The following is a 24,429-nucleotide window of genomic DNA, read 5'->3' on the forward strand; positions in this document are numbered from 1 at the left end:
AAAGAAAAATTACCTAGTCACTGTGTCGCCCAAATCATATTTGTGTTGCTCAAATTGTACTTTAGCACCGCAGCCCTGCCTCACGCACAGTGGGCAGCACAACCTGAAGGGCTACTGACGTGTAAGCACTGGTGTTTGATTTTCTGTGTTTGCCTCAGCATTAAGGGCATTTTACCCTTGCAGTTTTACTAAAACACTCTGAAAAAATATTCCAAGCTTCATATTAACCTTATCTATCAACATAATGATTTCGTGAACATTATTATTTTGTCAAATTCCTACTGACAATGTTATTACTATATGGGAGCTTAACTTTATAAGGAAATGTATTTTGACACTGATATCTTATTAAAGTATTCTGATCCTAAAAAACAAACAAACAAACAAACAAACAAAACCACAATGAGACTAAAACAATGGTATCTCATGACACAGCAAAAATGTTGCGGAACTCAAGTTTCGGTATCCATAAATAGCTTTATTTGAACACTGCCAAGCTCATTCATTCACGTGTTGTCTGTGGTCACTTTCACACGGCCAAGGTCAGAGTTACTTGGGACAGAGACTGGGTGGCTTCTTAAGTCTAAAATATTTACTAACTGGCCCTTTCTGGAAAGTTTGCTGATCTCTGATTTAAAGTTCAAAAATGGGTAAAAGTGTTCTATGGTGTGAGGAGTAGGGTAGTGATTATTGAGGGGAGAGGGGAGCAAGGACTAGGAAGGGACTCAAGGGGGCTTTCTGGGGGCTGGGGATGTTCTATGTCATCACCTGGGAGATGGCTGCATGGATGGGATCCGATTGTTTTTGTACATTTATGATGAGGGTACTTTTCTGAATGTAACGTATCAACACATCAGTAAAAGGTTAAAGTTCAAAATTTGCTCAAGATTACAGATTAAAAAAATTGAGAAATCCCAGATGGGAGAAACCCAATTACCACAGTCCAGCTAGACCCCTCCTGGACTACTCAGTTTCACGACCTGGCAATTGCTTCTTATTGTTTCTGCTGGATGAAATTAGGTTTCTGTCTTTTGTAATGCAGAACGCTCATACCTCATCCACCAGATCTCTATAGTGTCATCACTCCACTTCTCTGAAAACTTTCCTTGCCCTATTTCAACCCTATGGTTCAAATGAGGCTTCCATGTTTTTAATGATTCCATCTTCCTGGCCACAATCATTGGTCCAGGACTGGTCGGCAAATAAGTGGAACTAGCCAATCACAGTAGACCAACCAACAGTCCAAGTTGACTGATTTGCAGACGGGCCAATCATAGCCCTTCTCTGGGATTTTTGGGCTTGGGGTTCAAGCTGCCGGGTGCCATCCTTCTGTTGAGTGGAGACTACTGTTCCCAGAGGAAAATGCTGGCTTGCAGAAGATCAGAGAAGGTATGGAATACCTTGATTGCCCTCAAACCCTTGGTTCATGGGTCCTGAAAGCCAGAGGGGACAACTGCCTTTCCTTGTTTGGGTATGTCGGCCAACTGGGTACTCCTTTGGCTTAAGTTAGAGCTAGCTTGGTTTCTATCAAGCTTAAAGACCAATTAAGACCTAATAATGGTCTCTCATGACAAACACTAATACACGCACACATACTTATAGACACACTCAATCTATGGATACACCCATACACAGACCCTGAAACTCCACCTCAGTGCACATGTTTTTATTTCTGGATGATATAAAATAATAAACTTAAAAAACACTCTGAACCAAACACTCTAATGGCTCCCCCAAATCAATGTGACCCCTCTTCCCACCCTGATAAATAGAGACTTCTGTCTGTCAGTCCACCCACCCACCCCCATAACCCCCTTTGCTATAGACATACTCTGGGTATATATTACTCTACTCGGCAATAGACATCTCCCGAAAATAAAATTGCAGCCTCACCACCTGACTCTACCTGTGCCCCATGTTCCTGGGAACCCCACCCTCCTCAGTTCAGACCACCCGCCACTGTAGCACGCTGGTGTCCTTGCCCCCCGTGGTTAGGGCCATGCTGTCATCCCACAAGAAGGCCACGTTTGTCACATGGCTGCTGTGTCCGCCGTATTTGTGGCTGAGGGCCTGTGATAGGGGAAGAAGGAAAGAAAAGGAGTCACCTGTCTTGTCCACTGCTGTATTCCGTGTGCCCCAGTGTATAGTAGGTACTCAATAAATATTTCTTGAGTTAACAGGATAACAGAACCAAAGGTTTCATAATGCAGATGCTCAGGGCTTTAGCACTACAGACTCAGAAATTTGTCAAGTTTCAAGTTAAGAAAGGCCTTTGGGATCCAGTCACTGCCCTCTTTGTATAGATGGGAAACTGAGATCCGGAAAGGGCTGCTTGGTACCTCCACCCTGCCAGCCCCCACAGGGACTCACTCGAGGCTGACAGCAGGGGAAGCTGAACAGGTGGACTTTGCCAAAGTCATCAGCCGAAGCCAGCAACTTCCCATCATGGGAGCGGGCCACAGCATTGATGTCAGTACCATCCGCTCCCTCGGACCAGATCCCTGAGGAAAAGATTGGGGGTGAGTGGTGATGGTAAGATGTCAGTTGGGGCCAGGAAACCCCAAGGCGAGCAGGCCCCAGCTGCAGCCTCCCTGCCTTCCTCTCATCTAGCCTGTCTCTAGCCAGGGATGAGAGTTGGAATAATCTTTTGGAAATGTGTATCTGACCCTATCTTCCATCATTCAAAACCTTCTCATGGGGAATTCCCTGGTGACCCAGTGGTTAGGACTCCATGCTGTCACTGCCAAGGGCCTGAGTTCAAGCCCTGGTTGAGGAACAAAGATCCCATAAGCCACACAACGTGGCCCAAACAAAACAAAAACCCTTCCACTGTCCAGGCTTCTCACCATGACCCCTGTGCTCTGCCAGGCCCCTCACACTGCTCCAGCCTTGCCCTCACCAGTGCTTCCCTTGAACTCTGCAATGACTTAGCCATCCTGCCTTCTTGCATTTCTCCAAATAGTAAGCTCTGTCACCTCTGGGCTTTTACACATGGCTATTATTCCCTTTGCTTTCCTTCTTCACCACACTGGAATGTAACTCCTCATCCTGCAGGGCCCAATTTGGACGTCCCTTCCTCCAGGAAGTCCTCCCTGACTCCCTCCTAGACTGGGGCCAGATGTCCTCTCTGGAGTTCCCTGCCTCCGACCGATCTATTCTGGGTTGTCTGGGGACAGGTCTATCTTGCCCACTGGATTGTGAGTCCCACGATGGCAAGGCCAGGGCTGTCACGGTCACCACTGGGTCTCGGCACTGCCCAGCTGTGCAGAGAGATGCTCAGGGAGTATGTGTTGAGTACATTAATGCCTGAATGAACTCATGCCTGGGACACAGGCTGTGCAAATCTCTCTGAGCCAGGCACCACCCCTCATTTGTTCTCATTTCACTACAGCTACCTTGAACAGTCATCTCACCCTCCTCTTCCCTCTGACACAAATATGTCTGCTCACATGGGTAAAGGAATGAGTTTCCCAGCCTGGTAATAAGAGGCTGCAAAAACCACCAGTCAGGGATATTTCTCAGAACTCCTGTCCTCAGCAAGACTCTGTCCATTCCACAACTTACCAAACACCCCAAACCCTAAGACACAAGTAGCCGTGGCCCATTCCACATTCCTCACAGTTTCAGCAGTAGTGATCTGCTTACAGGTAGATGAATCCCCTGGGGCAGAAAATGGAGGAGAGATGTTCAGAGCATAAAGAACTACTGACAACACACCCATTTCACAGACAGTGGACACTGAGGTCCGAGACAGGAGGTTAAGGTCCCAGGGCTTATTCTACCTCTTCAGGCTGGCTGAGGGGACTAGATCCTGGGAGGTGATGACACCCTAAGGCCAGAGCAAGGGTATCTGCTTAGAAACCTGTACCCAACCCATCCAACCAGGGAGGGGAGGAATTGGTTAAAAGCTGGGTCCACCAGGGAGGAAACCAGAAGTCAGGAGACCAGCCCAATAGATCAGCCCCTGAATACACCAGCCAAAGGAGAGGGACTTGAATGCCCTGCCTTTTCTGCCAGAACCCAGGGAAGGCTATGCAAATCGCACATGCTGCAGTGGAGAGGCTGAGGGAGGCGTGCCTTTGGGTTTCAGAGAACTCACAGTACAGAATCTCGTAGTCCCCAGAGTTGGTGACAAAGCAGCTGCTGTCCTGGGCCCAATCCAGGTGGGTGATAAAACTGGAATGGCCCTGCAGGGGAGGGAAGGGATGGGTTAGAGCTGGAAAGGGCAGGATCCGCCCAGGATGGGGGGAAGGCAAAATATGGAGGTAGAGTGAAAACACGAGGGGTCTAGAGGAAGGGTACACAAGCCTTTGGAGTGTGGGGCCAGACTACCATGGGCAGGGGCAGACCGTGATGGGCAGGGCTAGACAAGGAGGGCTTCGAACACATGGGGAGTTTAGAACAAGTGGGCCGAGCTAGACACAGAGGGGGCGGGCTTTGAATGCAACGGGCTGGGCTATAACACAGAGGGTGTGTTTAGAACGTGAGGGGCGGGGCTACACGAAGGGGCGGGCTTAGAATGTGAGGGGCGGGGCTACACAAAGGGCCGGCTTAAAACACAGGAGAGGGTAAATGTGTGTGTGCCCAGCTAAGACTCCTAGACGTAATCAGGGCAGTCAGTTGAGTGTTGAAGCTGCGCTCCCTTGAGGTAGAAAACTGGTTAATCCTGCACCCCCCGGACGGGGTGGCGGCGCGGGCTGGGGGCCATGGCCCACTCACCGAGCACTTGCCCAAGCGGCTGACCTTGCGGCCGCCTTGGTCCACCGTGTACACGTACACCAAGTTGTCGTGGGAGCCCACGGCCAGGTACGCCCCGTCTGGGGGAGGGGGAGGGGGCTATGAGGAAGCACCCAGGTTCTACCCCCTCCTCTCTCAGATTCAGCCCCCCCACTATCCCAGACAACTCAGTAGTCCCGAGCTCCATCCCTACCACAGTCCTGGCCCCACCCTTAGGCCGGCGCCACACAGGCTCCAACCCTTCCTCCTGCCTGTAAACCAGCTTTTCTGTTCCCAGGCCCTGCCTCTCCAGCATCCCCAGTCGCGTTCCTTACCGGGAGAGAAGCTGACCACTGAGATCTGTTCATTCCCATCAGTATGGATGGCCACCAGGTCATGGGTCTCCGTGTCCAGCAGCAGCCATCTTTAAGGAGAAGGCGTGGTGGGGGGAGGAGGGGTGAGCTGATCTGGTAGAGAGGGGTGGCAATCTGTGGGGGCCTTGAGGGAGGGACCCCAGAAAGACGTGGGAGAAAGTGGACTCCCAAAGAGGAATGATGGGAGATCAAGTCCTGGCAACCAGCTGGGACCTAATTACCGTTCTCTGTAGGCTTTGGGGCAATAGGGAAGGAGGGGGGAATCAAGGGATAGTTCCTGGGGGGAGCACAGAAGCCCACCCCAAATGCCCATCAGTGTTACCTGCCAGTCACTGTGCCGATGGCCAGGACAGAGCCACTGGGGTGGAAGCCGGCAGAGCGGGCAGGATCCTGAGGAGGGAGAGAAGAAACGGGGCTGGAAGCTGGGGTCCCCGTCCATCTGGCCCACCTTCCCGGCCTCGGAGCCTGCTTAAGGGCTCTCACTTCCCTCTGCTGCCCTCTGGTAACCCCCTGCCGCACTTAGAAAACACTCTCCTTCCCTTTAACATGTTGGCTCGAACAGAAAACATTCCTCCTATCACTGTGGACTCTGGATCCTTTATCACTCCTGTTCTAAATTCCCACAGTTTTATTCACCCAAGATGATCTCCTTAGGGACTTTTCTAGACATGAGACTGTTGGGATCAAGACTGTCCACATTCCTAAGACTTTTGATATATCGTGTCAATCTGATTGCCATAAAATTATATCAGCTTATAATTATACCAGCTGTGTCTGAGTGCCTGTTTCCCCGCATCTTTATCTCTAGCAAAAAGATATTTAATTGGGGTGTGGGTATGGGGGGGATTTGGTTGATTTACAGGCAACAGAACACCATGGAATCAGACCTGGCTTCAAACAGTGGCTCTGACACTTCCTAGTATGTGACATCAAATAGGTTTCTCCACTTTGGCTGTGGTTGTCTCAAATGGAGAACATAAACACACACACTTCCCAGGACTGTTATATGCAAGGTGTAAAGCCCTGAGAATGGTAAGCAAGATGGCCCACAGGAAGCACTCAATAAAGGTCACCTATGATCGTAATTTGGGGAAGGCAATGGCACCCCACTCCAGTGCTCTTGCCTGGAAAATCCCATGGACGGAGGAGCCTGGTAGGCTGCAGTCCATGGGGTCGCTAACAGTCGGACACGACTGAGCGACTTCACTTTCACTTTTCACTTTCATGCATTGGAGAAGGAAATGGCACCCCACTCTAGTACTCTTGCCTGGAAAATCCCATGGGTGGAGGAGCCTGGTGGGCTGCAGTCCATGGGGTCGCTAACAGTCGGACACAACTGAGTGACTTCATTTTCACTTTTCACTTTCATGCATTGGAGAAGGAAATGGCAACCCACTCCAGTGTTCTTGCCAGGAGAATCCCAGGGACGGGGGAGCCTGGTGGGCTGCCGTTTTATGGGGTCGCACAGAGTCGGACACGACTGAAGCGACTTAGCAGCAGCAGCATGATCATAATTACACTTGTTGATGATTTTACCTTTCTGGGCCTGTTTCCAAGTGAGGATCCATCATTCCTACTGCCTTGTGGAGGTTGGGGGCGGAAGCGGTTAAAAAGATGATGTTATCTGCCAGCCTGGATGGGAGCTAGGTTTGGGGGAGATTGGATACATGGATACGTATGGCTGAGTCCCTTCGCTGTTCACCTGAATCTACCACAGCATTATTAACTGGCTATACCCCAATACAAACTTAAAAAAAAGATGACGTGGGTAAAGTGCTAAGGTAGTTTCAAGCATGGTAGGGAGACTGCCTGAATCAGAATAGCCTAAGGGAGCTTGTTACAATCTGCAGAATCTGGGACCAAACTCAGACTTCTTGAATCAGACTTCCTGTGCTTGGAGCTCACGATTCGATTCTTTGTTTCTGACATCTCAGGTGGTTCTGATGCCCTGGCTAGAGAACTGCTGTGCTGAACATGGAACCTGGCTTATAGCAGGTGTTCAGTTAGCAGCCAAGGTGAGGATCATTACATATGGCCCCAGTAATTTCTAGGACACACCATCCCTGACTCCTAGAAGTTGAAAGGCCATCAGCTGTTCCAGGATCACAGGTAACCCTGGATTCCTAGAGCAAAACCTCAAAAGGTGGTGTGAAGACTATGACAACTGACTTTCTACTCTCCCATACTGCACAGGCAGGGGAGCTTAAAAACTACATTGCCCAGAAGCCCATGCGGCTAGGGTCAGCTGTGATTTGCGTCCAACAATCAGTTACACTGCTGTGGGCTCTGGAAGACGCAAAGTAGAGGCCCCACTCTGCCACTTCTGCTGATCAGTTAGGTTGTGAAAACATTTGCTGTGCAGCTGAGCAGTCACTAGCCTTGAAAGGCAACGGCACAGAGGATCTGCTTCTGGTCAGTGCAAATATAGCCAGCACTGAGTCACTCTAGATCTCCCCACTGTCTTGCTAGACAGTGCAACAGAACTTTCTACGACGATGGAGATGTTCTGTATCTGCACTTGACAATTTGGTAGCAACTAGCCGCATGTTTTGGCTCAGCAGGTAAAGAATCCGCCTGCAATGCAGGAGACACAGGAGATGCAGGTTCGATCCCTAGGTCGGGAAGATCCCCTGGAGAAGGAAATGGCAACCCACTCCAGTATTCTTGGCTGAAGAATTCCATGGACAGGGGAGTTGGACATGACTGAGCAACTGAGCATGTACACACACATGCAGTCACATGTTTGGAATGTAGTTAGTGCAAAGGAGAAACTGAACCTTTCACTCTTACATTTAAAGTTAATTTAAGTTGGAATAGCCACATGTACTAGACAGTATAGCTCTCGAGCCAACACTCGAGTGACCACAGCATCCTGATTCCTGGATCGCAGTTATGAGGACAGCATTTTCTTGAACCCAGTGGTTCCTGACTCCCCACCTTCCTGACTGTGGAAGAGGCAGCAGCTCCTCAGGTACGTCAGGTCAGGGGTGTTGTTCTAGGCTTCCTTCCGGTCAAGAACTCACTCCCCCCAGCCCTCCCAAGTGAGTTTGTAAGCACTCAGTTCCCTTCATTAAATCTCCTTCTGCTGAAAGACACTGGGTGTGGTTCCTGTTTGATCCCTGACACACTGAGACAGGTGGTCCTGTTAGAAGGGTGTATCAAGTCCCCCAGCCCCTTACCTCGATGGTCCTACTCCACAGGGGCTGGTGGGACTCCACACTCCACAGATGCACCAGCTTATCCTGCCCACACGTCACAAACTGTGCCCGGCTGGGATGTGTGGCCAGGCCCCACAGCTCTTCCATGTGGCCCTGGCAGGAAGGAGAGGTTATAGCATGGAGATCACCGATCCAGATCTTTCCTCCGCATCCCCCACCTCTGATGCCAGAAAGAAGTGCTGGACCAGCCTCAGCAACACACTCTCCCCACAGGTGACCCAGGGACGACGCTTTGCCCAGGGTATCTGAAGGAGGCAATGATTGGGCAGATCCCTGCCCCAGTGGGGGGCTCCAGGCAAATGTGCCCCCTCCCCTCAGACCTCTGCTTTCCAGTTTGCACAATGAGAAGCAGGAGACATGGTGCGTAGGAGCTTGATCTTAGGAGTCAGATGGTGCCCAGAAGGTTGTGGGAAACCATGGAGGGTACTCAGCCTGGTGTCTGACCACATCTCACTTATTGACTATGGCAGTCACCTGCGCAGGTGACTTCTCCTTGAAGCCTTGGTTTCATCTTCTGTAAAATGGGTCCAATCACTGTATGTGTCTCATGGCATTCTGCTTACTCAAATTGTGGATGGAAAGTGCAAATACAAGGAAGATGGATGAGGCTGGTACAAACTGCTCATCAAATGAAAGTGGCTGACTATTATTGGTAATAATAACATATCCTACTAATATAGTATTTAAATAATTAACTATGATAATCAACAGAAGTGTAATTATTGATAGCAGCATAATGATCAATGCTAAATAATACAATTCTAGTAATATACTAATCATATATAACTTGGGAATTCCCTGGTGGTCCAGTGGTTAGGACTCCGCTTTCACTGCTCAAGGGCACAGGTTCAATCCCTGGTTGGGGGAATTAAGATCCCACAAGTGGCCCAGTGTGGCCAAAAGAATAAAACATTTAAAAATATGTATAACTAATATTGTAAAACATTGATGCTATTACTAGGGGTCTTTAAGGTCCCTTCTGGCCTTGGGACACCTAAGAAATCTCTCTAGCCCTTGTTTTTCTTCATCTTCTTCACACACACGTGTGTGCTGAGTCACTCAGTCACGTCCAGCTCTTTGTGACCCCATGCACTCTAGCCCGCCAGGCTCCTCTGTCCATGGGATTTCCGAGGCAAGAACACTGGAGTGGGTTGTCATTTCCTTCTCCAGAGGATCTATCTTCCTGAACCAGGAATTGAACCCATGTCTCCTGTGATGCAGGCAGATTCTTTACTACGGGGCCACTGGGAAAGCCCCAAAGAGCCAGAAGGGGGAATATAAACTCAGTTGCATGGATCTCAGCCACCTTGTAAGAGGGAAAATGCATGTCGGGAATGAAGGAAGGGGAAAACCACTGAACAAGGAACTTTTTTTTTTTTTCTCTTTTTGGCCATGCCATGCAGCATGGGGGAATCTTAGTTCCCAGACCAGGGATCGAACCTGTCCATGCCCTCTACAATGGAAGGTCAGAGTCTTAACCACTGGACTACTAGGGAAGTCTCGGCAGGGAGCAGTTTTGGCCAAGACTCTTTGTGCACTTACTCTGTGCCCGGCATCATTCAAAATGCTGTATATGAATTGACTCACGGAATCCTTATAAAACCCTGTGAGATCAGTTGTGTTACTCTCTCGTCGCATAAAGGCACAGAGAAGTTACTCATTTGCCTCATATCACACAGCGAGTGAGCGACAGGGTTGCCTTTCACCCCCAGGCAGTCTATCCAGAATTCATATTCTTTTTTTTTTTTTCAGAATTCATATTCTAAGCCATCCTTCTAGACCACCACTTGGTAGCTGGGCTCTTTAAACTGGATGTGGGGTAGGGTTGTGGGAGGAGGGAGGCATGGGCGTCTGAGGAGGGCTTTCCTGAGCCCTGGAGCCAGAGACCTGCAAGGTGTGTGGCCCGGGGCCTGTGGGACAACCTGCCAGGGCACTTACAGAAACAGCACACTGCCCTGACCAGCAGGGGGCAGCATAGCTGGAGCAAGGTCCTGGGAAGCCCCTGCTGTGCTACCAGTTAACCCACTGCTGGGCCATGGGGTGTTCTGGGGCAGGAGTCTTAGGGCAGGGGTGGGGTTATAGGTCACAAGCAGGTAAAAGGAAGGTAAGAGGTGTTAACTAGGCCAGAGGATAAGGAATGGGGCAGAGAGGTGAGGAGAAATGGGAGTGGTAAGAGAGAAGTGAATGGTGCAGAGGAGAGAAGAGAGGCAGGTAGGGTCGGAGCGGGGCAGGTGCATAAGAGATGCTCACCTGGACCAGCAGCGAGAAGCCGGTGTGGACAGAGCCCTGCAGGATGGAGTTGCGGGTGGTCCCCACGTACAGCGTGTCTCCCCGGCCCTCGGCCACGGTGCGCACAGGGCCGAAGTCCTCAGGGACCTGGAGGGGGGTGGCGGTGGGCAGATGTTTAGAACACACATAGAGGTGGGGGGTGAGATGGCTGGATAGCACCAACGATTCAATGGACATGAACTTGGGCAACTCCAGGAGATAGTGACGGACAGGGAGGCCTGGCATGGTGCAGTCCATGGGGTCGCAAAGAGTCGGATGCAACTTAGTGGCTGAACAGCAGCAACAGAGGTGAGGGCAGGGTGGGGATGGGGGACACAGGCTGGGAGAGCAGGGTCTAGTGCTAGGAGCCCTGGTGCCGTGGTGGGAGATTCCTCACCTTTCTATGAGCCTCTCCCCCTCCTCACCTCCACCTCCTGCAGCTTGCTGTAGTCGGAACCCCAGAGGACCACCCGCCGATCGCGGCCCCCTCCAGACACCAGCGTCCCGTCCCGCAGGGCGCAGAGCCCAAACACGCCGCCATCATGGGCACCCAGCACTGCCTGCGTGATTCGGTTCCCACCTGCGGGGTGGCCAGGGGCAGGGGTCAGCAGGCGGAAGCTGCCCCACACTGACCCCAGAAAACACCTCAAACTCTCACTCCCACATCCAGCCATTCACTCACCTTTTCTTCTACCTGGCGTCCCATCCACCCAACCACCCTACCATCCGTTCTAATAAGCCATCTGGAAAGACAGTGTATTCATTTACTCATTCTCCTATTCACTGAGTAGGACAACCCCTACATTCATTCATTGCCTTATTCATTCATTCCTTTGTCTGGAACAAACCATTTTTCCATCCGTCTAACCTGGGTTAACCCATTCATTTACAGTTCAAACTTGATCACCACCAAGGGGTTTGCAGGGGACAAGGGAAGGGATACGTGAAGATTTCGTGCAGGTGGGGATAGAGCTGAACCTTGATGGAGGCATTAGACTTGGTCAAGTAAGGATTTAACCTGTTGTATCATACCCAGGGCTTCCCAGGTGGTGCTAGTGGTAAAGAACCTGCCTGCCAGTGCAGGAGACGTAGGATAAGTGGTTTGGACCCCTGGGTTGGGAAAATCCCCTGGAGGAGGGCATGGCAACCCACTCTAGTATTCTTGCCTGGAGAATCCCATGGACAGAGGAGCCTGGCGGGCTACAGCCCATAGGGTCGCACAGAGTTGGACATGACTGAAGCGACTTAGCACGCACGCATGCACATCATACATTCCAGCAGGGTCTGAGGAAGGAAGGCACAGCCAAAGGGAGTCAGGGAGGACTGGGTTGGGGACCAAATGGTGGGGTGACACTGACCTTTGCCCCAGACATAGAGGTTCCCCCCAGAGTCCCCGGTGACCACATCGCCACCCTCCAAAAAGGTCACACACAGCACGTACTTCGGTTTCTCGTATTTCTAAGGTGGGGGAGAAGGGGATGGTATCAGAGGGTCATTGAAGCCGGGTGGCATCCCCGAGCTCACCACCAGCCAGGACCATGGTCCGGGGGACGTCCTCCCTGCTTCTAGGTGCAGCCCTGTGAGGAGCATCCTTGTCTCCAGTGTACATCCATGGAGCATCACATCACCTAGAGTTTCTGACCCCACTGTCTCCCTTCCCCACCCCAGATTCCCTTCCTCCCTCCTCTCTCTCATCTTGACTTCTGTCCCAGTCTCTGTCCTCAGTTTCCCCTGCCGTCTGCCCCACCCCTCTCCTCTCCTTCCCTCGCCTCTAGGTCCCTCTCCCTGCCCTGCCCCACCTTCTTCTCAATATCTCCATTTCACCTCCATCTGAGCCTGGTATTCTCAGGGCCTCCTCTGTTGGGGTGGAAGACCCAACTCTCACCAAAGGCGGGCCTCTGGTTCCTGCTGTTTTTCTCTCTCTCCTGGTCACCAGGCTCCGACCTCTCTATTTATCCAGACTATCAACAACCACAGCAACCCACTTACCCAGCATCCACTATCTGATAGGAGCTGCTATATTCGTCATCCCATTGAATCCTCAAAACTTAAGAGTTGAGGAGGACCATCCCCAGTATGAATAAGGGAACTGATGCCCCAGCAGGCAATACCTCAGCATCCCTACACATTCCAGCCTGTGGGGTGTCTCCAGCTGTCTGGGGGGTCCCTGCCAGCCTCCCTCAGGGCCAGCCAGTCCTGGGACCCCTGGCACTCACCTCAAAGAGGCCCTGCCGCTTGCTCAGGCTGCCCCCCTCCAGGTTCCAAAAGTAAATGTGGGATTTCCCACAGGTGATGAGCATGGTGGGATCTGTGGGGTGGAAAGTAGCCACCAGCACGGCCTCGTTGGAGCACTTTAAGGGGTGGAGGAGATTCAGAATGAGGACCTCAAAGCCACCAGGACCACCACACCCATCTCAGGAAGGACTGCCCTAAATACAGCTGTGTGGGTTGTGTCCTGCACAACTGACTTGCCTATATCTCTCCTATACAGGCAAGCTAAAGCACAGGAAGCAGGGCCAGTGAAGCTTTATTGCTTTCTTCACCAACCTAATGGCAGACACGTGGAGAGCCCTTACTTTGCACCAAGCTCCGTGCCAAGCCCTTTACATCCATCAACTCATTTAACCCCACAGCACCTTATGAGATAAAGCTCATTAGTACCTCCCATTACAGATGACAAAGTAAAGCTCAAAGGGGAAGTCGCTTGCCTAAGGACACACAGCCAGACTCCGTCTGGAATCAAATCACTGGGAGCCCAGCCTCTCAACTACTTCTTCCCCAGACCATGGGCCCCCCATTCTAGGTCTCTTGCCCCCAGCCCAGAATAAGCATGTGACCTTGGGCAAGTAGCTCTCCCCTCTGCCTCGGGTTCCTCATCTGTAAAACCAGCCAGAGATGCAAGTCAAGGTCTATCTTAGACATCACAGAGCAACTGAAACAGCAGCAGCCACCCTGTACTGGTCCTCCTGTTAGGCCTGGTCTGCCCACCCCATATCCCAACATCAAAGCCAAATTTTCCCTACAGGGTAGATGCTACCATAACTCCCATTTTACAGATGAGGCAACTGAGGCACCGAGAGGGCAAGCCACTTGCCTGAAGTCACATTGCTAGCAAATGGCAAAGCCAGGACTTCGAGGTGAGTCTGACTCTGGACTCATGAACACTGAGATCTGGCCGCCACAGAGGAACCCCAAGGAATGAGGATTGAAAAAAAAAGGGGGGGGTTACAAGGGGGTTACTTCACCTTGACATCCACCACCTTGGTCTCCTTGGCCCAGTCCCACACAGAAAGCACGTGATCGTTGGATTCATCTACTGCACACAGGAGGTTGCCTCCATTCTAGGAAGAGGAGAGAGGATTGGGGAGGGGCAGACAGCTCTGGGTCTACCCCGCCTCCCTGCCCCCAACACCAATACCTTGCCCACTGGGGCATTAGCCACTCAGGCCTGTTTTAAGATTTTCAAAGGCCCTGGCCCAAGGCATATGGAACACATTAAAATACACTCCCCATCCAGGGCCACACACATTTTAAAGGCTGTTTATAGTTTTCCTTTTGAAATGACTAGTCCCTAAGAAATTCACCTAATTTCCCCTCAGCAACAATTTCTCTGCAACCAGCACACCCTCAGGAATTCTCACTAAGAGCATCTAACCTGCCTCTTTATCTGTAATGACTTGTATGACTATGAAGTTAAACAACTAATAAAGTTGGGACAATGTTGCTGTTTTATATCTTTAGTTAAGCACAGGTTAGTTTTGATTTTGCCGGCAACAAAATAGCTTTATTTCTCCAAAGGTTTCAGAAAACCTGTGAGGCTTTTAAACGGTAGGTGGGAAGACCAGTTGTTTTTTATTTCCTGATTCGCTGCAGCCACTACTATGGTGAAATGCGATAAAAATGTAAAATATGATTTTAGGAAAAAACCACCAATCACACACTTGGATGTGTGGGAATGTCAAATTGCTCTACAAATCACTAAAGCCTTACTCTTGATTTTTGTGCTTACCTCCCCCATATCTGCCAACACCCATGTTCCGGATGGTACTAGGAGCAGCGCTGCGCTAGACACAGGGCTTAAAATGCCTACAGATAAGGATCCTTCCAGGATGAAATGAAGTCGCTCAGTCGTGTCCGACTCTTTGAGACCCCGTGGACTGTAGCCCACCAAGCTCCTCTGTCCATGGGATTCTCCAGACAAGAGTACTAGAGTGGGTTGCCATTTCCTTCTCCAGGGGATCTTCCCAACCCAGGGATCGAACCCAGGTCTCCCGCATTGCAGGCAGACGCTTTAACCTCTGAGGCACCAGGGAAGCCCAGAATGGAAGGTGGTGTGAAAACGTGAAAAGCATTACCTGATCTACAAAGGATCATTGCGGAGTCTGTCTGGGGGCAGACATGCTGTTTTACTGTCGCTTCGTTGCTAAGCCGCGTCTGACTCTTGCGACCCCATAGACTGTAGCCTGTAGGCCCCTCTGCCCATGGGCTTTTGCAGGCAAGAATAGTGGGGCAGGCTGACCACTTCCCGACCCAGGGATCAAACCCACATATACCCACATAGGCCAGCGAATTCTTTACGGTTGAGTCACCAGAGCAGGCCGGTGAGGCTGCAACTGCAGGCACCCAGCCTGGAGGAGCAGGAGGGCCGGGAGTTTGGCCGGGGGCGTGTCCAGAACCCGTGACGTCACGATGAAGGCGTGGCCTCCAACCCAAAGAGGAACCAGGGGCAGGAGAGGGCCCAGGGCCAGGCCTGCACAGGACTTACAGATTTAGAAAAGCCCACACAGCATACAGCTCTGTCAAACACCCCCAGGCCCAGCACGTGTAAGGTGGAGAGGGACACCGAGTCCCAGATGCGCACGTGGGGCGGCAGCGGCTGCAGGAAGGAGAGAGGCCAGTTACCTGGGGGGCCTGGCTCCCTGACACCCCCCACCCCCACAACTCCATCCCAGCCTCCAGGTCCTGCCCGCTTCACTCTGTTACCTTCCCCTCCTTAGTGGTGCCTGCCACCTGTCCAGTGGCGATGGTGACCATATCAGGGTGGACAGCCAGGCTGAGGAGAGAAGAGCAGGTGGAGGAGACTCAGGGAGTGAGTTGGGGGCAGGGATGACAGCAGCCCAGAACCCCTCCAGCAGCAGCCAGTCATGATGCCTGATTATTCATTCCACGGGTGGGCTCAATGAGCTATTTTTAATCCAGCAGTCCCCAACGTTTTTGGCCCCCGGGACTGGTTTCGTGGAAGAAAACTATTCTTCAGACCGGGAAGAGGGAGATGGTTTGGGGATAATTCAAGCGCACTACATGTATTGTGCACTTTATTTCTATTATTATTACATCAGCTCCATCTCAGATCATCAGGGATTAGATCCTGGAGGTTGGGGACCCCTAAATTAGTCAATGAACATTGATGTAGTTCTTCAATAACAATTAGAGAACACTCTCTGGGTACCCTGGCTCAGAAGCAAGACTCAGTCCTCTGGCCTCTAACTCAGGGGCCCACAGGGCTCAAGCCTGAACCACAAATGGCCAAGAGAACACACTCATCGAAAGGGTGGCTGCCACCACAGGATTCCAACACACTGCAGAACTGTCTGGTGTGTCTGCTTGAAGTTTTCAAAAGAAGTGAAAAGTCCAGGTTATCAGAGTGAATTCACGGACATCTGAAGTACTGATAATTAATCCACGGTGTTTTCCCCCGACTTCTGCCTGAATTCAGGCCAAGTGAAGACCTGGCCCCACCTACCTCCCCTTCGATGCCCTGTGCGGGAGATATTTGGCACCCTTCTCCCTGGCCTCACCACTTGATGTCATCGTTGTGTCCCAGGTAGTGCCGCTGCCTCTGCTCCTCCACACTGTACAGAACGGCCACGGAAGCCACGAAGTACACTATCTCCCCCGTGGGCAGCAGGTAAAGGTTAGCTCTGCAGTCTCGGCCACGGTAACCATAGCTAGAGATGCCCCGGGGCCAGTTAAGGAGTGTCTTTTTCATTGCAGCTATTGGCTGACTCCCAGATGAAGGTCATGGGAGCTAGGTTTTCCTGTTTCCACTCTTACCCCTGCAGGAGGTTGAATAACCGCCCCTCCCCCCAACTAAAATATGTCTAATGTGGGACTTCCTTGGAAGTCCAGTGGTTAAGACTCTGAGCTTCCAATACAGGGGATGCAGGTTCAATCCCTGGTGAGGGAACTAATATCCCACATGCCGCCTGGCCAAATAATGAAGAAAAAAAAGTGTCCACCAAAGTATTACCACCTGGAAACTGAGAATGTGACCTTACTTGGAGGAGTCTTTGCAAATGTAATTAAGGATCTTGAGATGAGATCATCCTGGATTATCTGGCTGGGCTGTCTAACTCCAATGACAAATGTCCTTGTAAGAGGCAGAGAACAAAAGGACACTGACACTGGGTGGGATAAGGCAGTGTGAGACTGGAGTAGATGGAAGAGCTGAAAGGCTGTCAGCAGCCACCACAAGCTAGGAGCCGGGGAAAAATCCCCCCAGGACCTCCAGAGGGACCGTGGCCCTGCTGACACCTTGATTAGGGATTTCTAGCCTCCAGAATTGTGAGATTTTTCTGTTGTTTTAAGCCACCAAGTTTGTGGGCATTTGTTAAGAGCAGCCACAGGAAACTAATCTGTCTAGCCTTCTTCCCCAGAGGGATCCTGTTAAAACCTATTATCACTAAGTCAGTTTTCATGTGTCCTCTGCTCAGGCTCTCTACTCAACTGTCAGCTCCTTAGAGAGGCCTTCTCAGCCTCTCTTAAATAGTTCTGAGATATTTAAAACTGCAAACCGGAATTCCCTGTCGGGTTAGTGGTTAGGAGTCACACTTTCACTTCCGGGGCCCAGGTTTGATCCCTGTTTGGGGAACTAAGATCCTACAAGTCTTGCAGCCTGACCAAAAAGATCCTGCAAACTCAAGACTTCTTGGCAAGCCAGTGGTTAAGACTTCCCCTTCCAATGCAGGGGGTTCGGGTTCGATCCCTGGTCAGGGAGCTAAGATCCCACATGCCTGGGGTCCAAATAACCAAAATATAAAACAAAAGTAATATTGTAACAAATTCAATAAAGACTTAAAAAAAAATGGTCCACGTCAAAAAAAAAATCATAAAAAATAAAGAAAACCCATACACCCTCAGTGCCCCCATCCCCCTTCCCTCTTAATTTTCCTGCAGTACATTCATCAGCATCCCACATGTTCTGTTTTTGTTTTCGCCATATCCCAGGGCAATTCCCCAACCAGGGATCTAACTTGTGCCCCTTGCATTGGAAGCACAGCGTCTTAACCAGTGGACCACCAGGGAAGTCCGTCTGTTTAACTTATTCTGTGTCTCCCCAACTAGAGTGCCTGCTCCAGGAGGGCATGACCTCTATCTATTCTGTTTACTGATGTACCCCTGGTACACAGCAGACATATGAGTTCAATATTTGTTGAAGGAATGTGACCCCTCTTCTGTTCAGAACTTTCTGTAGCTCCCCAGTTCCCCTAAGAGGAAGTCCAAGCTCCTCTTGCTGGCCTTGTTTGCCCTCCCCTGGTCTTAGCTTCTGCCCTCTGACGCTGGATTTCCCCAAAACACCATGATCATGACCATCACCCAGGTCTTGGCACTAACCATTCCCTTTGCCTACTACACACTTCCTGCCACCATTCTCAGCTGTCACATCCTCAGAGCAGGCCTCAGTCTCACTTCGTCTGCTGGACTCATCCTACTCATCTGATCAATGTGGTAACTGCACCTAGCCCTTGATGAGACTGTGAATTGCATGGCAGCCAAAACTGGGCTGTTTTGCTCTCTTCTGTAACTCCTCCTCCAGGAAGCCTTCCCTGATGCCCAGGCTGGGTCGGCTGCCCTCTCTGGTTCCCCCATCCCAGCTTTGCCCACTCTAAGTTGTCATTTTCATAGATTCTGTCCCCACACTGGACTATAAGCCCAGGAAGGCAGGTTGATACTAATTTGGGGACTGTTGGACTACTTAGTCCAATAGAATGTCCTTAGTCCCAGAATGTTCACGAAACATTTGAATGGATATCAATATGCCTATCCCAACCCCATAGAAACTGCTTCACCTTGCAGCCATTTTAGGGCTGGGGAATGAGGCCCACATGGACTTTTTGCTGTCTCAGCTGCTTTTCTCCTGATGCTCACTTATCAAACCAAGCCTGGCATAACAGCATGGTATTCTTCAATTCCTATGAATATTTCCAGCTGCCTTAAAGAGGTTCCAGGCTCCAACTATTCCTGCCTCCTCCAGAGAAAAAACCAAGGCCAAGAAAGGAGGACAGGGAGTGGGTCCCCAGGATGCTAACCCCAAACCCCAGTTTGTGTTTTGAAAAAAGCTGCCGTGCAGTTGACAGTCTCATCAAGGACTAGGTGCAGTTACCATATTGATCAGAGTCAGAGTTCTGGCCTCAGTTCTGCTCTGACTCCCGAGGACAGGGCTGGGACCCCTCTCGTGGCCTCAGTTTTCTCATCTGGAAAGTAAGGGTAATCATTCCCAACCTGCAGGCCTCAGAGGGCTCTTGGAGAACACTGGCTATAAAAATATATTCTGAACCCTACAAAAGAAAAGGATATTATTCGATGTATTTATATTGAAAGAACTTTGAACAGTGCCTGGCATACAATAAGCACTCAATAGGGACTTCCCTGGCAGTCAAGTGGTTAAGACTCCACACTTCCAATGCAGGGGACGTGCGTTCAATCCCTAGTCAGGGAACGAAGATCCCACGTGCCATGTGGCATGGTCAGTATGTGCTCAATAGTGATTAGTTATTATTTTAATCAATTTCTGTTTATAGGGCACATATTATGAGCACATTGTTTCACAGTCTAATGAATCTGAGATCATGACACCCACTTTTCAGAGGAGGCTAATCAGGCACAAAATGGCAAGGTGATTCGTCCAGGGTCACAAAGCCAGCCAGAGGCTGGGCTGGCATTTCAACCTATTTCTGCCAGGCTCCAAAGACAGGGTTCTTAACCAATGCCAACTTCTTTCATTTCTCACATTCACCAAACTCACTCTGGCCACAGTGTCCTTGAACTTGCCGTGCCTTCTGTTCTTCCTATGAAAGTGAAGTGAAACTGTTAGTCACTCAGTTGTGTCTGACTCTTTGTGACCCCATGGACTGTAGCCCACACAGCTCCTCTGTCCATGGAATTCTCCAGGCAAGAATACTTGAGTGGGTAACCATTTCTGGGGATCTTCCTGATCCAGGGATCAAACTCAGGTCTCCTGCATTGGAGGCAGATTCTTTACCATCTGAGCCACCAGAGAAGCCCTGGCCCCTAAATGTTCAATTCTCAGCTCAAATGCCCCCTCCTCAGAGAAACCCAGTTACTCCTCTCACTTGAGCTTAGGTTACTGTATGACCAGCATTTATTACTTAGCTGAAATTATCTTATTTGTTGACTCCCTGGCCTCAGTCTCCCCCACTTTAGAAGGGAGCTCAGGGAACCTAGCCTGTGTGTAGAAGAGAATCTGATAGATAGAGGGCACTCAGCAAATGTCTGGAGCTCTAATGAAGCATAAAAGTCACGTGAGCTAATCTGCCTCCCTCTGCTCCCTGCAGACTCCAGGCTCTTCCTGATCCCTCACTTCACAGATGCCTGAGAAGTCCCTTTTCCGTACAAAGACCCTCCCTCTAGCTGCTGTCCCAGGGAAGGGCTTCTGTCCCTTCCGGATTGGGGGGGTGGGGGTGGGGGTATCCGGAGGAAGAGATTAAAGTAAAAGGATACACCCAGTCCAACTTGAATCGGCGCGAAGGCAGCTCAGAGCGCGTGTCCAGGCTGTAGGTGGGGACCAGCTCCTCCGGGATCAGCATGGGTACAGGGCGACCCCTCAGGAACATTTTCACCGAGCCCTCCTCTGCTAGGATGCATATTCCCAGAGGTCAGGTGCTGACACCAGCCTGCAACCCCGTAACCTCTCCCCTTCTGACTTCACTTTTTAAATGTTTCTTAAGTAAAAGAGGGAAGGGGTTGGGGGTGGGGATGAGGTCAAAGAGGTTTCCTGACCTCCAGCTCTGGCCTCTCACCCCAGCGAGGCCCTCCCATTCTCCCTACTTACCCATGCTGAAGATAACTTCTTTGGTTTTGCTGTCAGGAAAGGATAAAGAAGGGGCGGGGCGGGGGGAAGAAAGAAAAGAAAGCCCTAATTAGCAGGCAAGTCAGAAACTGGAAGAAACCACTTCCCCCACCCCACGGCTCTCCCGAGGTCTTTAATGAGTAATGGGGGGATGGGGGGCGAGTAAGGAGCGGAGCGCTGCCTCTCTGCAGGCCGTGTGCTTTGCTCGGTTGATCTTGCAGAGCCTAAGACACAGGCCCAGAGAGGCAGTGATCGCCAAAGATCACACAGCACGAAGTGGCAGGGACGCGATCCTGGAAGCCGGGAGTCACAAGGTACCCTTCCCTCTTGTCAGCACAGTTCTCCCAACGCTCTCCACCCCCAGTCCCACAGCGCCCCAAACTTCTAACAAAGGGACGAGGTGAGGATTTAAGGGAAGGGGCGTGTCTCTACACTCCTTTTTGCTGACGGAAAGAGGTGATGCCCGCGGGTCTGGGTCCTGCTAGTGCAAGGAGGAGGGGGTGTGTGCAAGAGGGTCTCACCCAGGTCCAAAGCTACTCATGGCGGCGGCTGGCGGCGCTTCTGGGCTGGGGGTGGAGCCGGGACCAGCTCCGCCGCTTCCGGCCCTGGGAGGCGCCCGCGCCGCCGCGCCCTGCCCAGCCCTCCGCGGCAGACCCCGCAGCCGGAGGTTCGTGTTCCGGGGCTGTGGGGGTCCTGACACCAGGCTCTTTTGTTGGGGGAGGGAGAGTGTTTTTTGAGAACACGGACTCGAGGACGTGTCTGCCTGAGTTCAAACCCAAGCTTTGCCAGTTCCCAGCGTTGTGAACAAGTGGCCAAACCTCTGCCTCGGTTTCTTCACTTTTCACTTGGGGATAATAAACCTCTCAGGCGATTGTGAAGCTTCAATTGCTTAATTCATGTAAAGTGCCTTGTGTAGTACCTGGCACATAGCTCTGTGTACGTGTTTGCTATTATTTCAGTGGGGTGAAATGTGTGGGTTTTTGACTCCGGTCCAGCCTTAGTCCGCCCCACCCCCCAGCCTTGACCTCGCCCACCGCATGGGACTCCACATTTAGGTTTTTACACCGCCCAGACATTCTGTCTGGCCCGGCCTCTGGGAACTTGACCTCTCCCAACATTCTGATCATAGTCCCACCTCTCCTTCTGACCCTACCCCTGAATCGACAGCTCCCCCATGGAAACTCCTATCGTCTTCAGGTCTGGACAAGCAAGCAGACCAAGATAACCTTTACCCTTAGTCCCTGCTGACCTACTGAGGTCTGTCCACGTCCACCTATGACCACAGTTCAATTCAGTCGCACAGTCGTGTCCGACTCTTTGCGGCCCCGTGGGCTGCAGCACGCCAGGCTTCCCTGTCCATCACAATTCCCGGAGCTTGCTCAAACTTATGTCCATCGAGTCGGCGATGCCATCTAACCATCTCATCTTCTGTCGTCCCCTTCTCCTCCTATGACCACACCCAACCTTCAAATTCAAACCGCGCCCATTTCCACCTGGCAGCGCCCAGGCTCCCCTCATCCCTGTTTCTTGCACCGGACACTGCTGCACATGATCTCAGCCCGTTGCTCTCACCCCAGGTTCTGATTCTGCCCAGTTTACCCTCTGGCCACGCCCTCAAATTCCTTTCACGCTCGTTCCTCTGATTACCCCATTTCCTGCAGAAACTCCTCTTAGAGCCCTGACCTGGCTGCCTCCCGGAGGCTCAACGCGGACTCTCCCTTCACCTTAATAGCCACGCCCACAATCCTGGCTCCTCCCTAACTTCTACTCAGGCTCTTGCGAGAGACTCTGACCATCCGTGCCCCCTACGCTCTAGTCCAGCCTCTAAAGCTTTGACCACGCCCCTCAATGTTGGCTCCGCCTTCCCGTGCCTTTCACTACTACCAAGCTGCTTCAAGATTGGTCACTCCGATCCTCCCGCACCGTTTCCGCTTTCAGAACTAGATGACCATGCTTTACGTTATTACCTCGTGGCCTGGGGCATCACCTTAGTCTCCCTATCGTTTTCTAAGCCTAACTGAGGTCTTGGTCCCACCTTTTGCTGTACGACCCCGCTTTGGACACTTACCCTTCCTTTTTGGCGCTGCAGTTGCTGCTAGAGGATGTGGTGCGGCTGCGGGGGTCCTCGCGGCGCACCGAGGCGAGGCGCTCTGGTGACAAGTAGCGCCGGGCACTGCTAATAGAGAGCACACAGTTAGGGTCAGAACCTGCGAAGCCAGCAGACGAGTGCCAGACGCGGGCGAGAACTTTTCAGGACCTTCCCCTGCTGATGTTCAGACACCCGAGTCCATCTCTTTTCATATAAACAGCCTCCGAGGTCTTGGAAGAGGCTATGGATCCCGACTTCCGCGCCTCACCTGCGCCCAGAGGTCGCCTCCTTTTTGGGGGAGGATGGGGATGTGGCATAGCCGCCCACGCGCCGCGGGGGTCCCGAGCCATTGAGGGGCGTCCTGGTGGGAAGACCTTTCAGGAGCTGACACACTAGAGAGATGGAGTTAGAAGACAGAAGAGGATGAGTCTGAGGTCCAGGCCCCAGCCCCGACCACCTCACCCCTCTAGCCTAGTGAGGATACCGGAGGCAGTGGTGCCTAGGCGAGGAGGAGCCCGGCCCTTGGGGGTGCCCCGCGCGCGTAGCGCTGCGCCTTGCTCTTCGCATGCCCGCAGGCGACGCAGCGCGTCAGCCAGCGCCGCCTTTAAGACCGCCAGCTCATCTTCCTGCAGCTGAAGCCGCTGCTCCAGCGCCGACACGCGGTCGTCCACTTCCATCCCGCTCGTGCCCGACAAATTGTCATCTGGAAGGCAAGAGATCACTGCGAGGGCCACCCAGGAGCTCCAACGCCCAAGGGGAAGTGTCCCTCCCACCTGCCCGGGGCTAGGTCTGGGGGCAGCCACGCCCCCTTCATCTCCCGCGACCTGGGGCTGGAACGCCTGGATGTGGGCCAAGAAGAGCGGAAGGAAATCCCCACGGCTCTCAACCCTTGCCTGCACACTCCTCTCTGCCGCAGCGCCCTGGAGGCGTGACCTTAGGGAAGTCCCTTCCTCGCTAACTTTCTAAGAGAGTCTACAAATCAAGAGCCTCTCGACTCTGGTTTTAAGATTCTATGACTAAGATGCTAAATACCTATGAGTGATATCAACATCTTAGGGATGACATCAACTTTTCCCGAATGACACCAACATTCTAGAATTAATCCCCAATATCCTCTGACGAATATCGAGATTTTTTATCACGGGTACTAACATTTCCTCTCTGTTTCTAACACTTTTCAAGCCAAAAAGGTCTGTGCCTGGTCCCTCTCCGCTTTCTCTCCTCACCGAGGGATTCGACCCCAGAGCCTGCTGCAAGGACAGAGTTTCTGCGGCCCCTGGCGGCAAATTTGGGAGTTGCAGGCAGCTCCTCGAAGACCCGAGATTCGCGCAAGAGAATCTGACACCCAAACTAACTTCCCCGACCCAAGCTTCTCTCCTCTGATCCTCTTTTAAAATGTAGCTTCTGTACTCCCACGCCCCTGACTCGGCTCTCCCTCTCCTCTCTACATGCAGCCAAATAACTCCTCCTCCATCTCCCGCGGTCCTCATTTTCCCGAAGTGGGAGGGGCAGAGTACCAAAGTGTTCCCCCCTCCCCCTTTCGTCCCAGACCACTCATACCCAGACTCATTGCTGGCAAGAACCAAGAAGCCCTGGCTCCCAGTCCGGTGGAAGTAAAGGTGGTAGCCTTAACAGGAACGGGGCTTGGAAGTAGCACCTGCTATCCCCCGTCCA

At 51.7% G+C, this 24,429-nt stretch overlaps 2 protein-coding genes across 3 annotated transcripts; both read right to left on the reverse strand.

Moving 5' to 3' along the window:
• Positions 1 to 1,651: 1,651 nt before the first annotated feature.
• EML2 (EMAP like 2) lies at positions 1,652 to 21,266 on the reverse strand. Of its 2 annotated transcripts, none has more exons than XM_069549204.1 (19): positions 21,188 to 21,266; positions 20,649 to 20,677; positions 20,318 to 20,447; positions 16,375 to 16,524; positions 15,560 to 15,629; positions 15,342 to 15,452; positions 13,822 to 13,917; positions 12,793 to 12,927; positions 11,935 to 12,034; positions 11,002 to 11,156; positions 10,559 to 10,684; positions 8,270 to 8,401; positions 5,413 to 5,480; positions 5,052 to 5,140; positions 4,720 to 4,817; positions 4,100 to 4,187; positions 3,565 to 3,660; positions 2,371 to 2,501; positions 1,652 to 2,070 (listed from the first exon to the last, which is right to left on the reverse strand). In XM_069549204.1, exons 1-19 carry the CDS (start codon positions 21,205 to 21,207, stop codon positions 1,945 to 1,947), a joined length of 1,950 nt encoding a protein of 649 aa, XP_069405305.1. In that variant the 5' UTR covers positions 21,208 to 21,266; the 3' UTR covers positions 1,652 to 1,944. The 2 variants fall into 2 exon arrangements, with proteins under 2 accessions (XP_069405305.1, XP_069405304.1); XM_069549203.1 differs by having other exon boundaries at positions 20,318 to 20,450; positions 21,188 to 21,253.
• A 1,464-nt stretch (positions 21,267 to 22,730) lies between these two features.
• Positions 22,731 to 23,489, reverse strand: LOC138419553 (echinoderm microtubule-associated protein-like 1). The gene is made up of 3 exons (XM_069552424.1): positions 23,240 to 23,489; positions 23,024 to 23,147; positions 22,731 to 22,839 (listed from the first exon to the last, which is right to left on the reverse strand). Exons 1-3 carry the CDS (start codon positions 23,430 to 23,432, stop codon positions 22,731 to 22,733), a joined length of 426 nt encoding a protein of 141 aa, XP_069408525.1. The 5' UTR covers positions 23,433 to 23,489.
• Between the last annotated feature and the right edge of the window lie 940 nt (positions 23,490 to 24,429).

Source organism: Ovis canadensis, chromosome 14 (assembly GCF_042477335.2).
Source record: "Ovis canadensis isolate MfBH-ARS-UI-01 breed Bighorn chromosome 14, ARS-UI_OviCan_v2, whole genome shotgun sequence".
NCBI lineage: Eukaryota > Metazoa > Chordata > Mammalia > Artiodactyla > Bovidae > Ovis > Ovis canadensis.

What these genes read in the sequence shown, in the direction of transcription:
- LOC138419553 (XM_069552424.1), bottom strand. Translation starts at nt 23,432, where the DNA reads ATGGAAGTGGACGACCGCGTGTCGGCGCTGGAGCAGCGGCTTCAGCTG. An exon ending in CCTAGGCACCACTGCCTCCG is followed by an intron (nt 23,148 to 23,239) that starts GTATCCTCACTA and finishes CCATCTCTCTAG; the next exon opens with TGTGTCAGCTCCTGAAAGGT. An exon ending in GAGGCGACCTCTGGGCGCAG is followed by an intron (nt 22,840 to 23,023) that starts GTGAGGCGCGGA and finishes CTCTATTAGCAG; the next exon opens with TGCCCGGCGCTACTTGTCAC.
- EML2 (XM_069549203.1), bottom strand. Translation starts at nt 21,207, where the DNA reads ATGAGTAGCTTTGGACCTGG. An exon ending in CGATTCAAGTTGGACTGGGT is followed by an intron (nt 16,525 to 20,317) that starts GTATCCTTTTAC and finishes GGGCATCTCTAG; the next exon opens with CTATGGTTACCGTGGCCGAG. An exon ending in CCAAGGTGGTGGATGTCAAG is followed by an intron (nt 12,928 to 13,821) that starts GTGAAGTAACCC and finishes CACCCCTTAAAG; the next exon opens with TGCTCCAACGAGGCCGTGCT.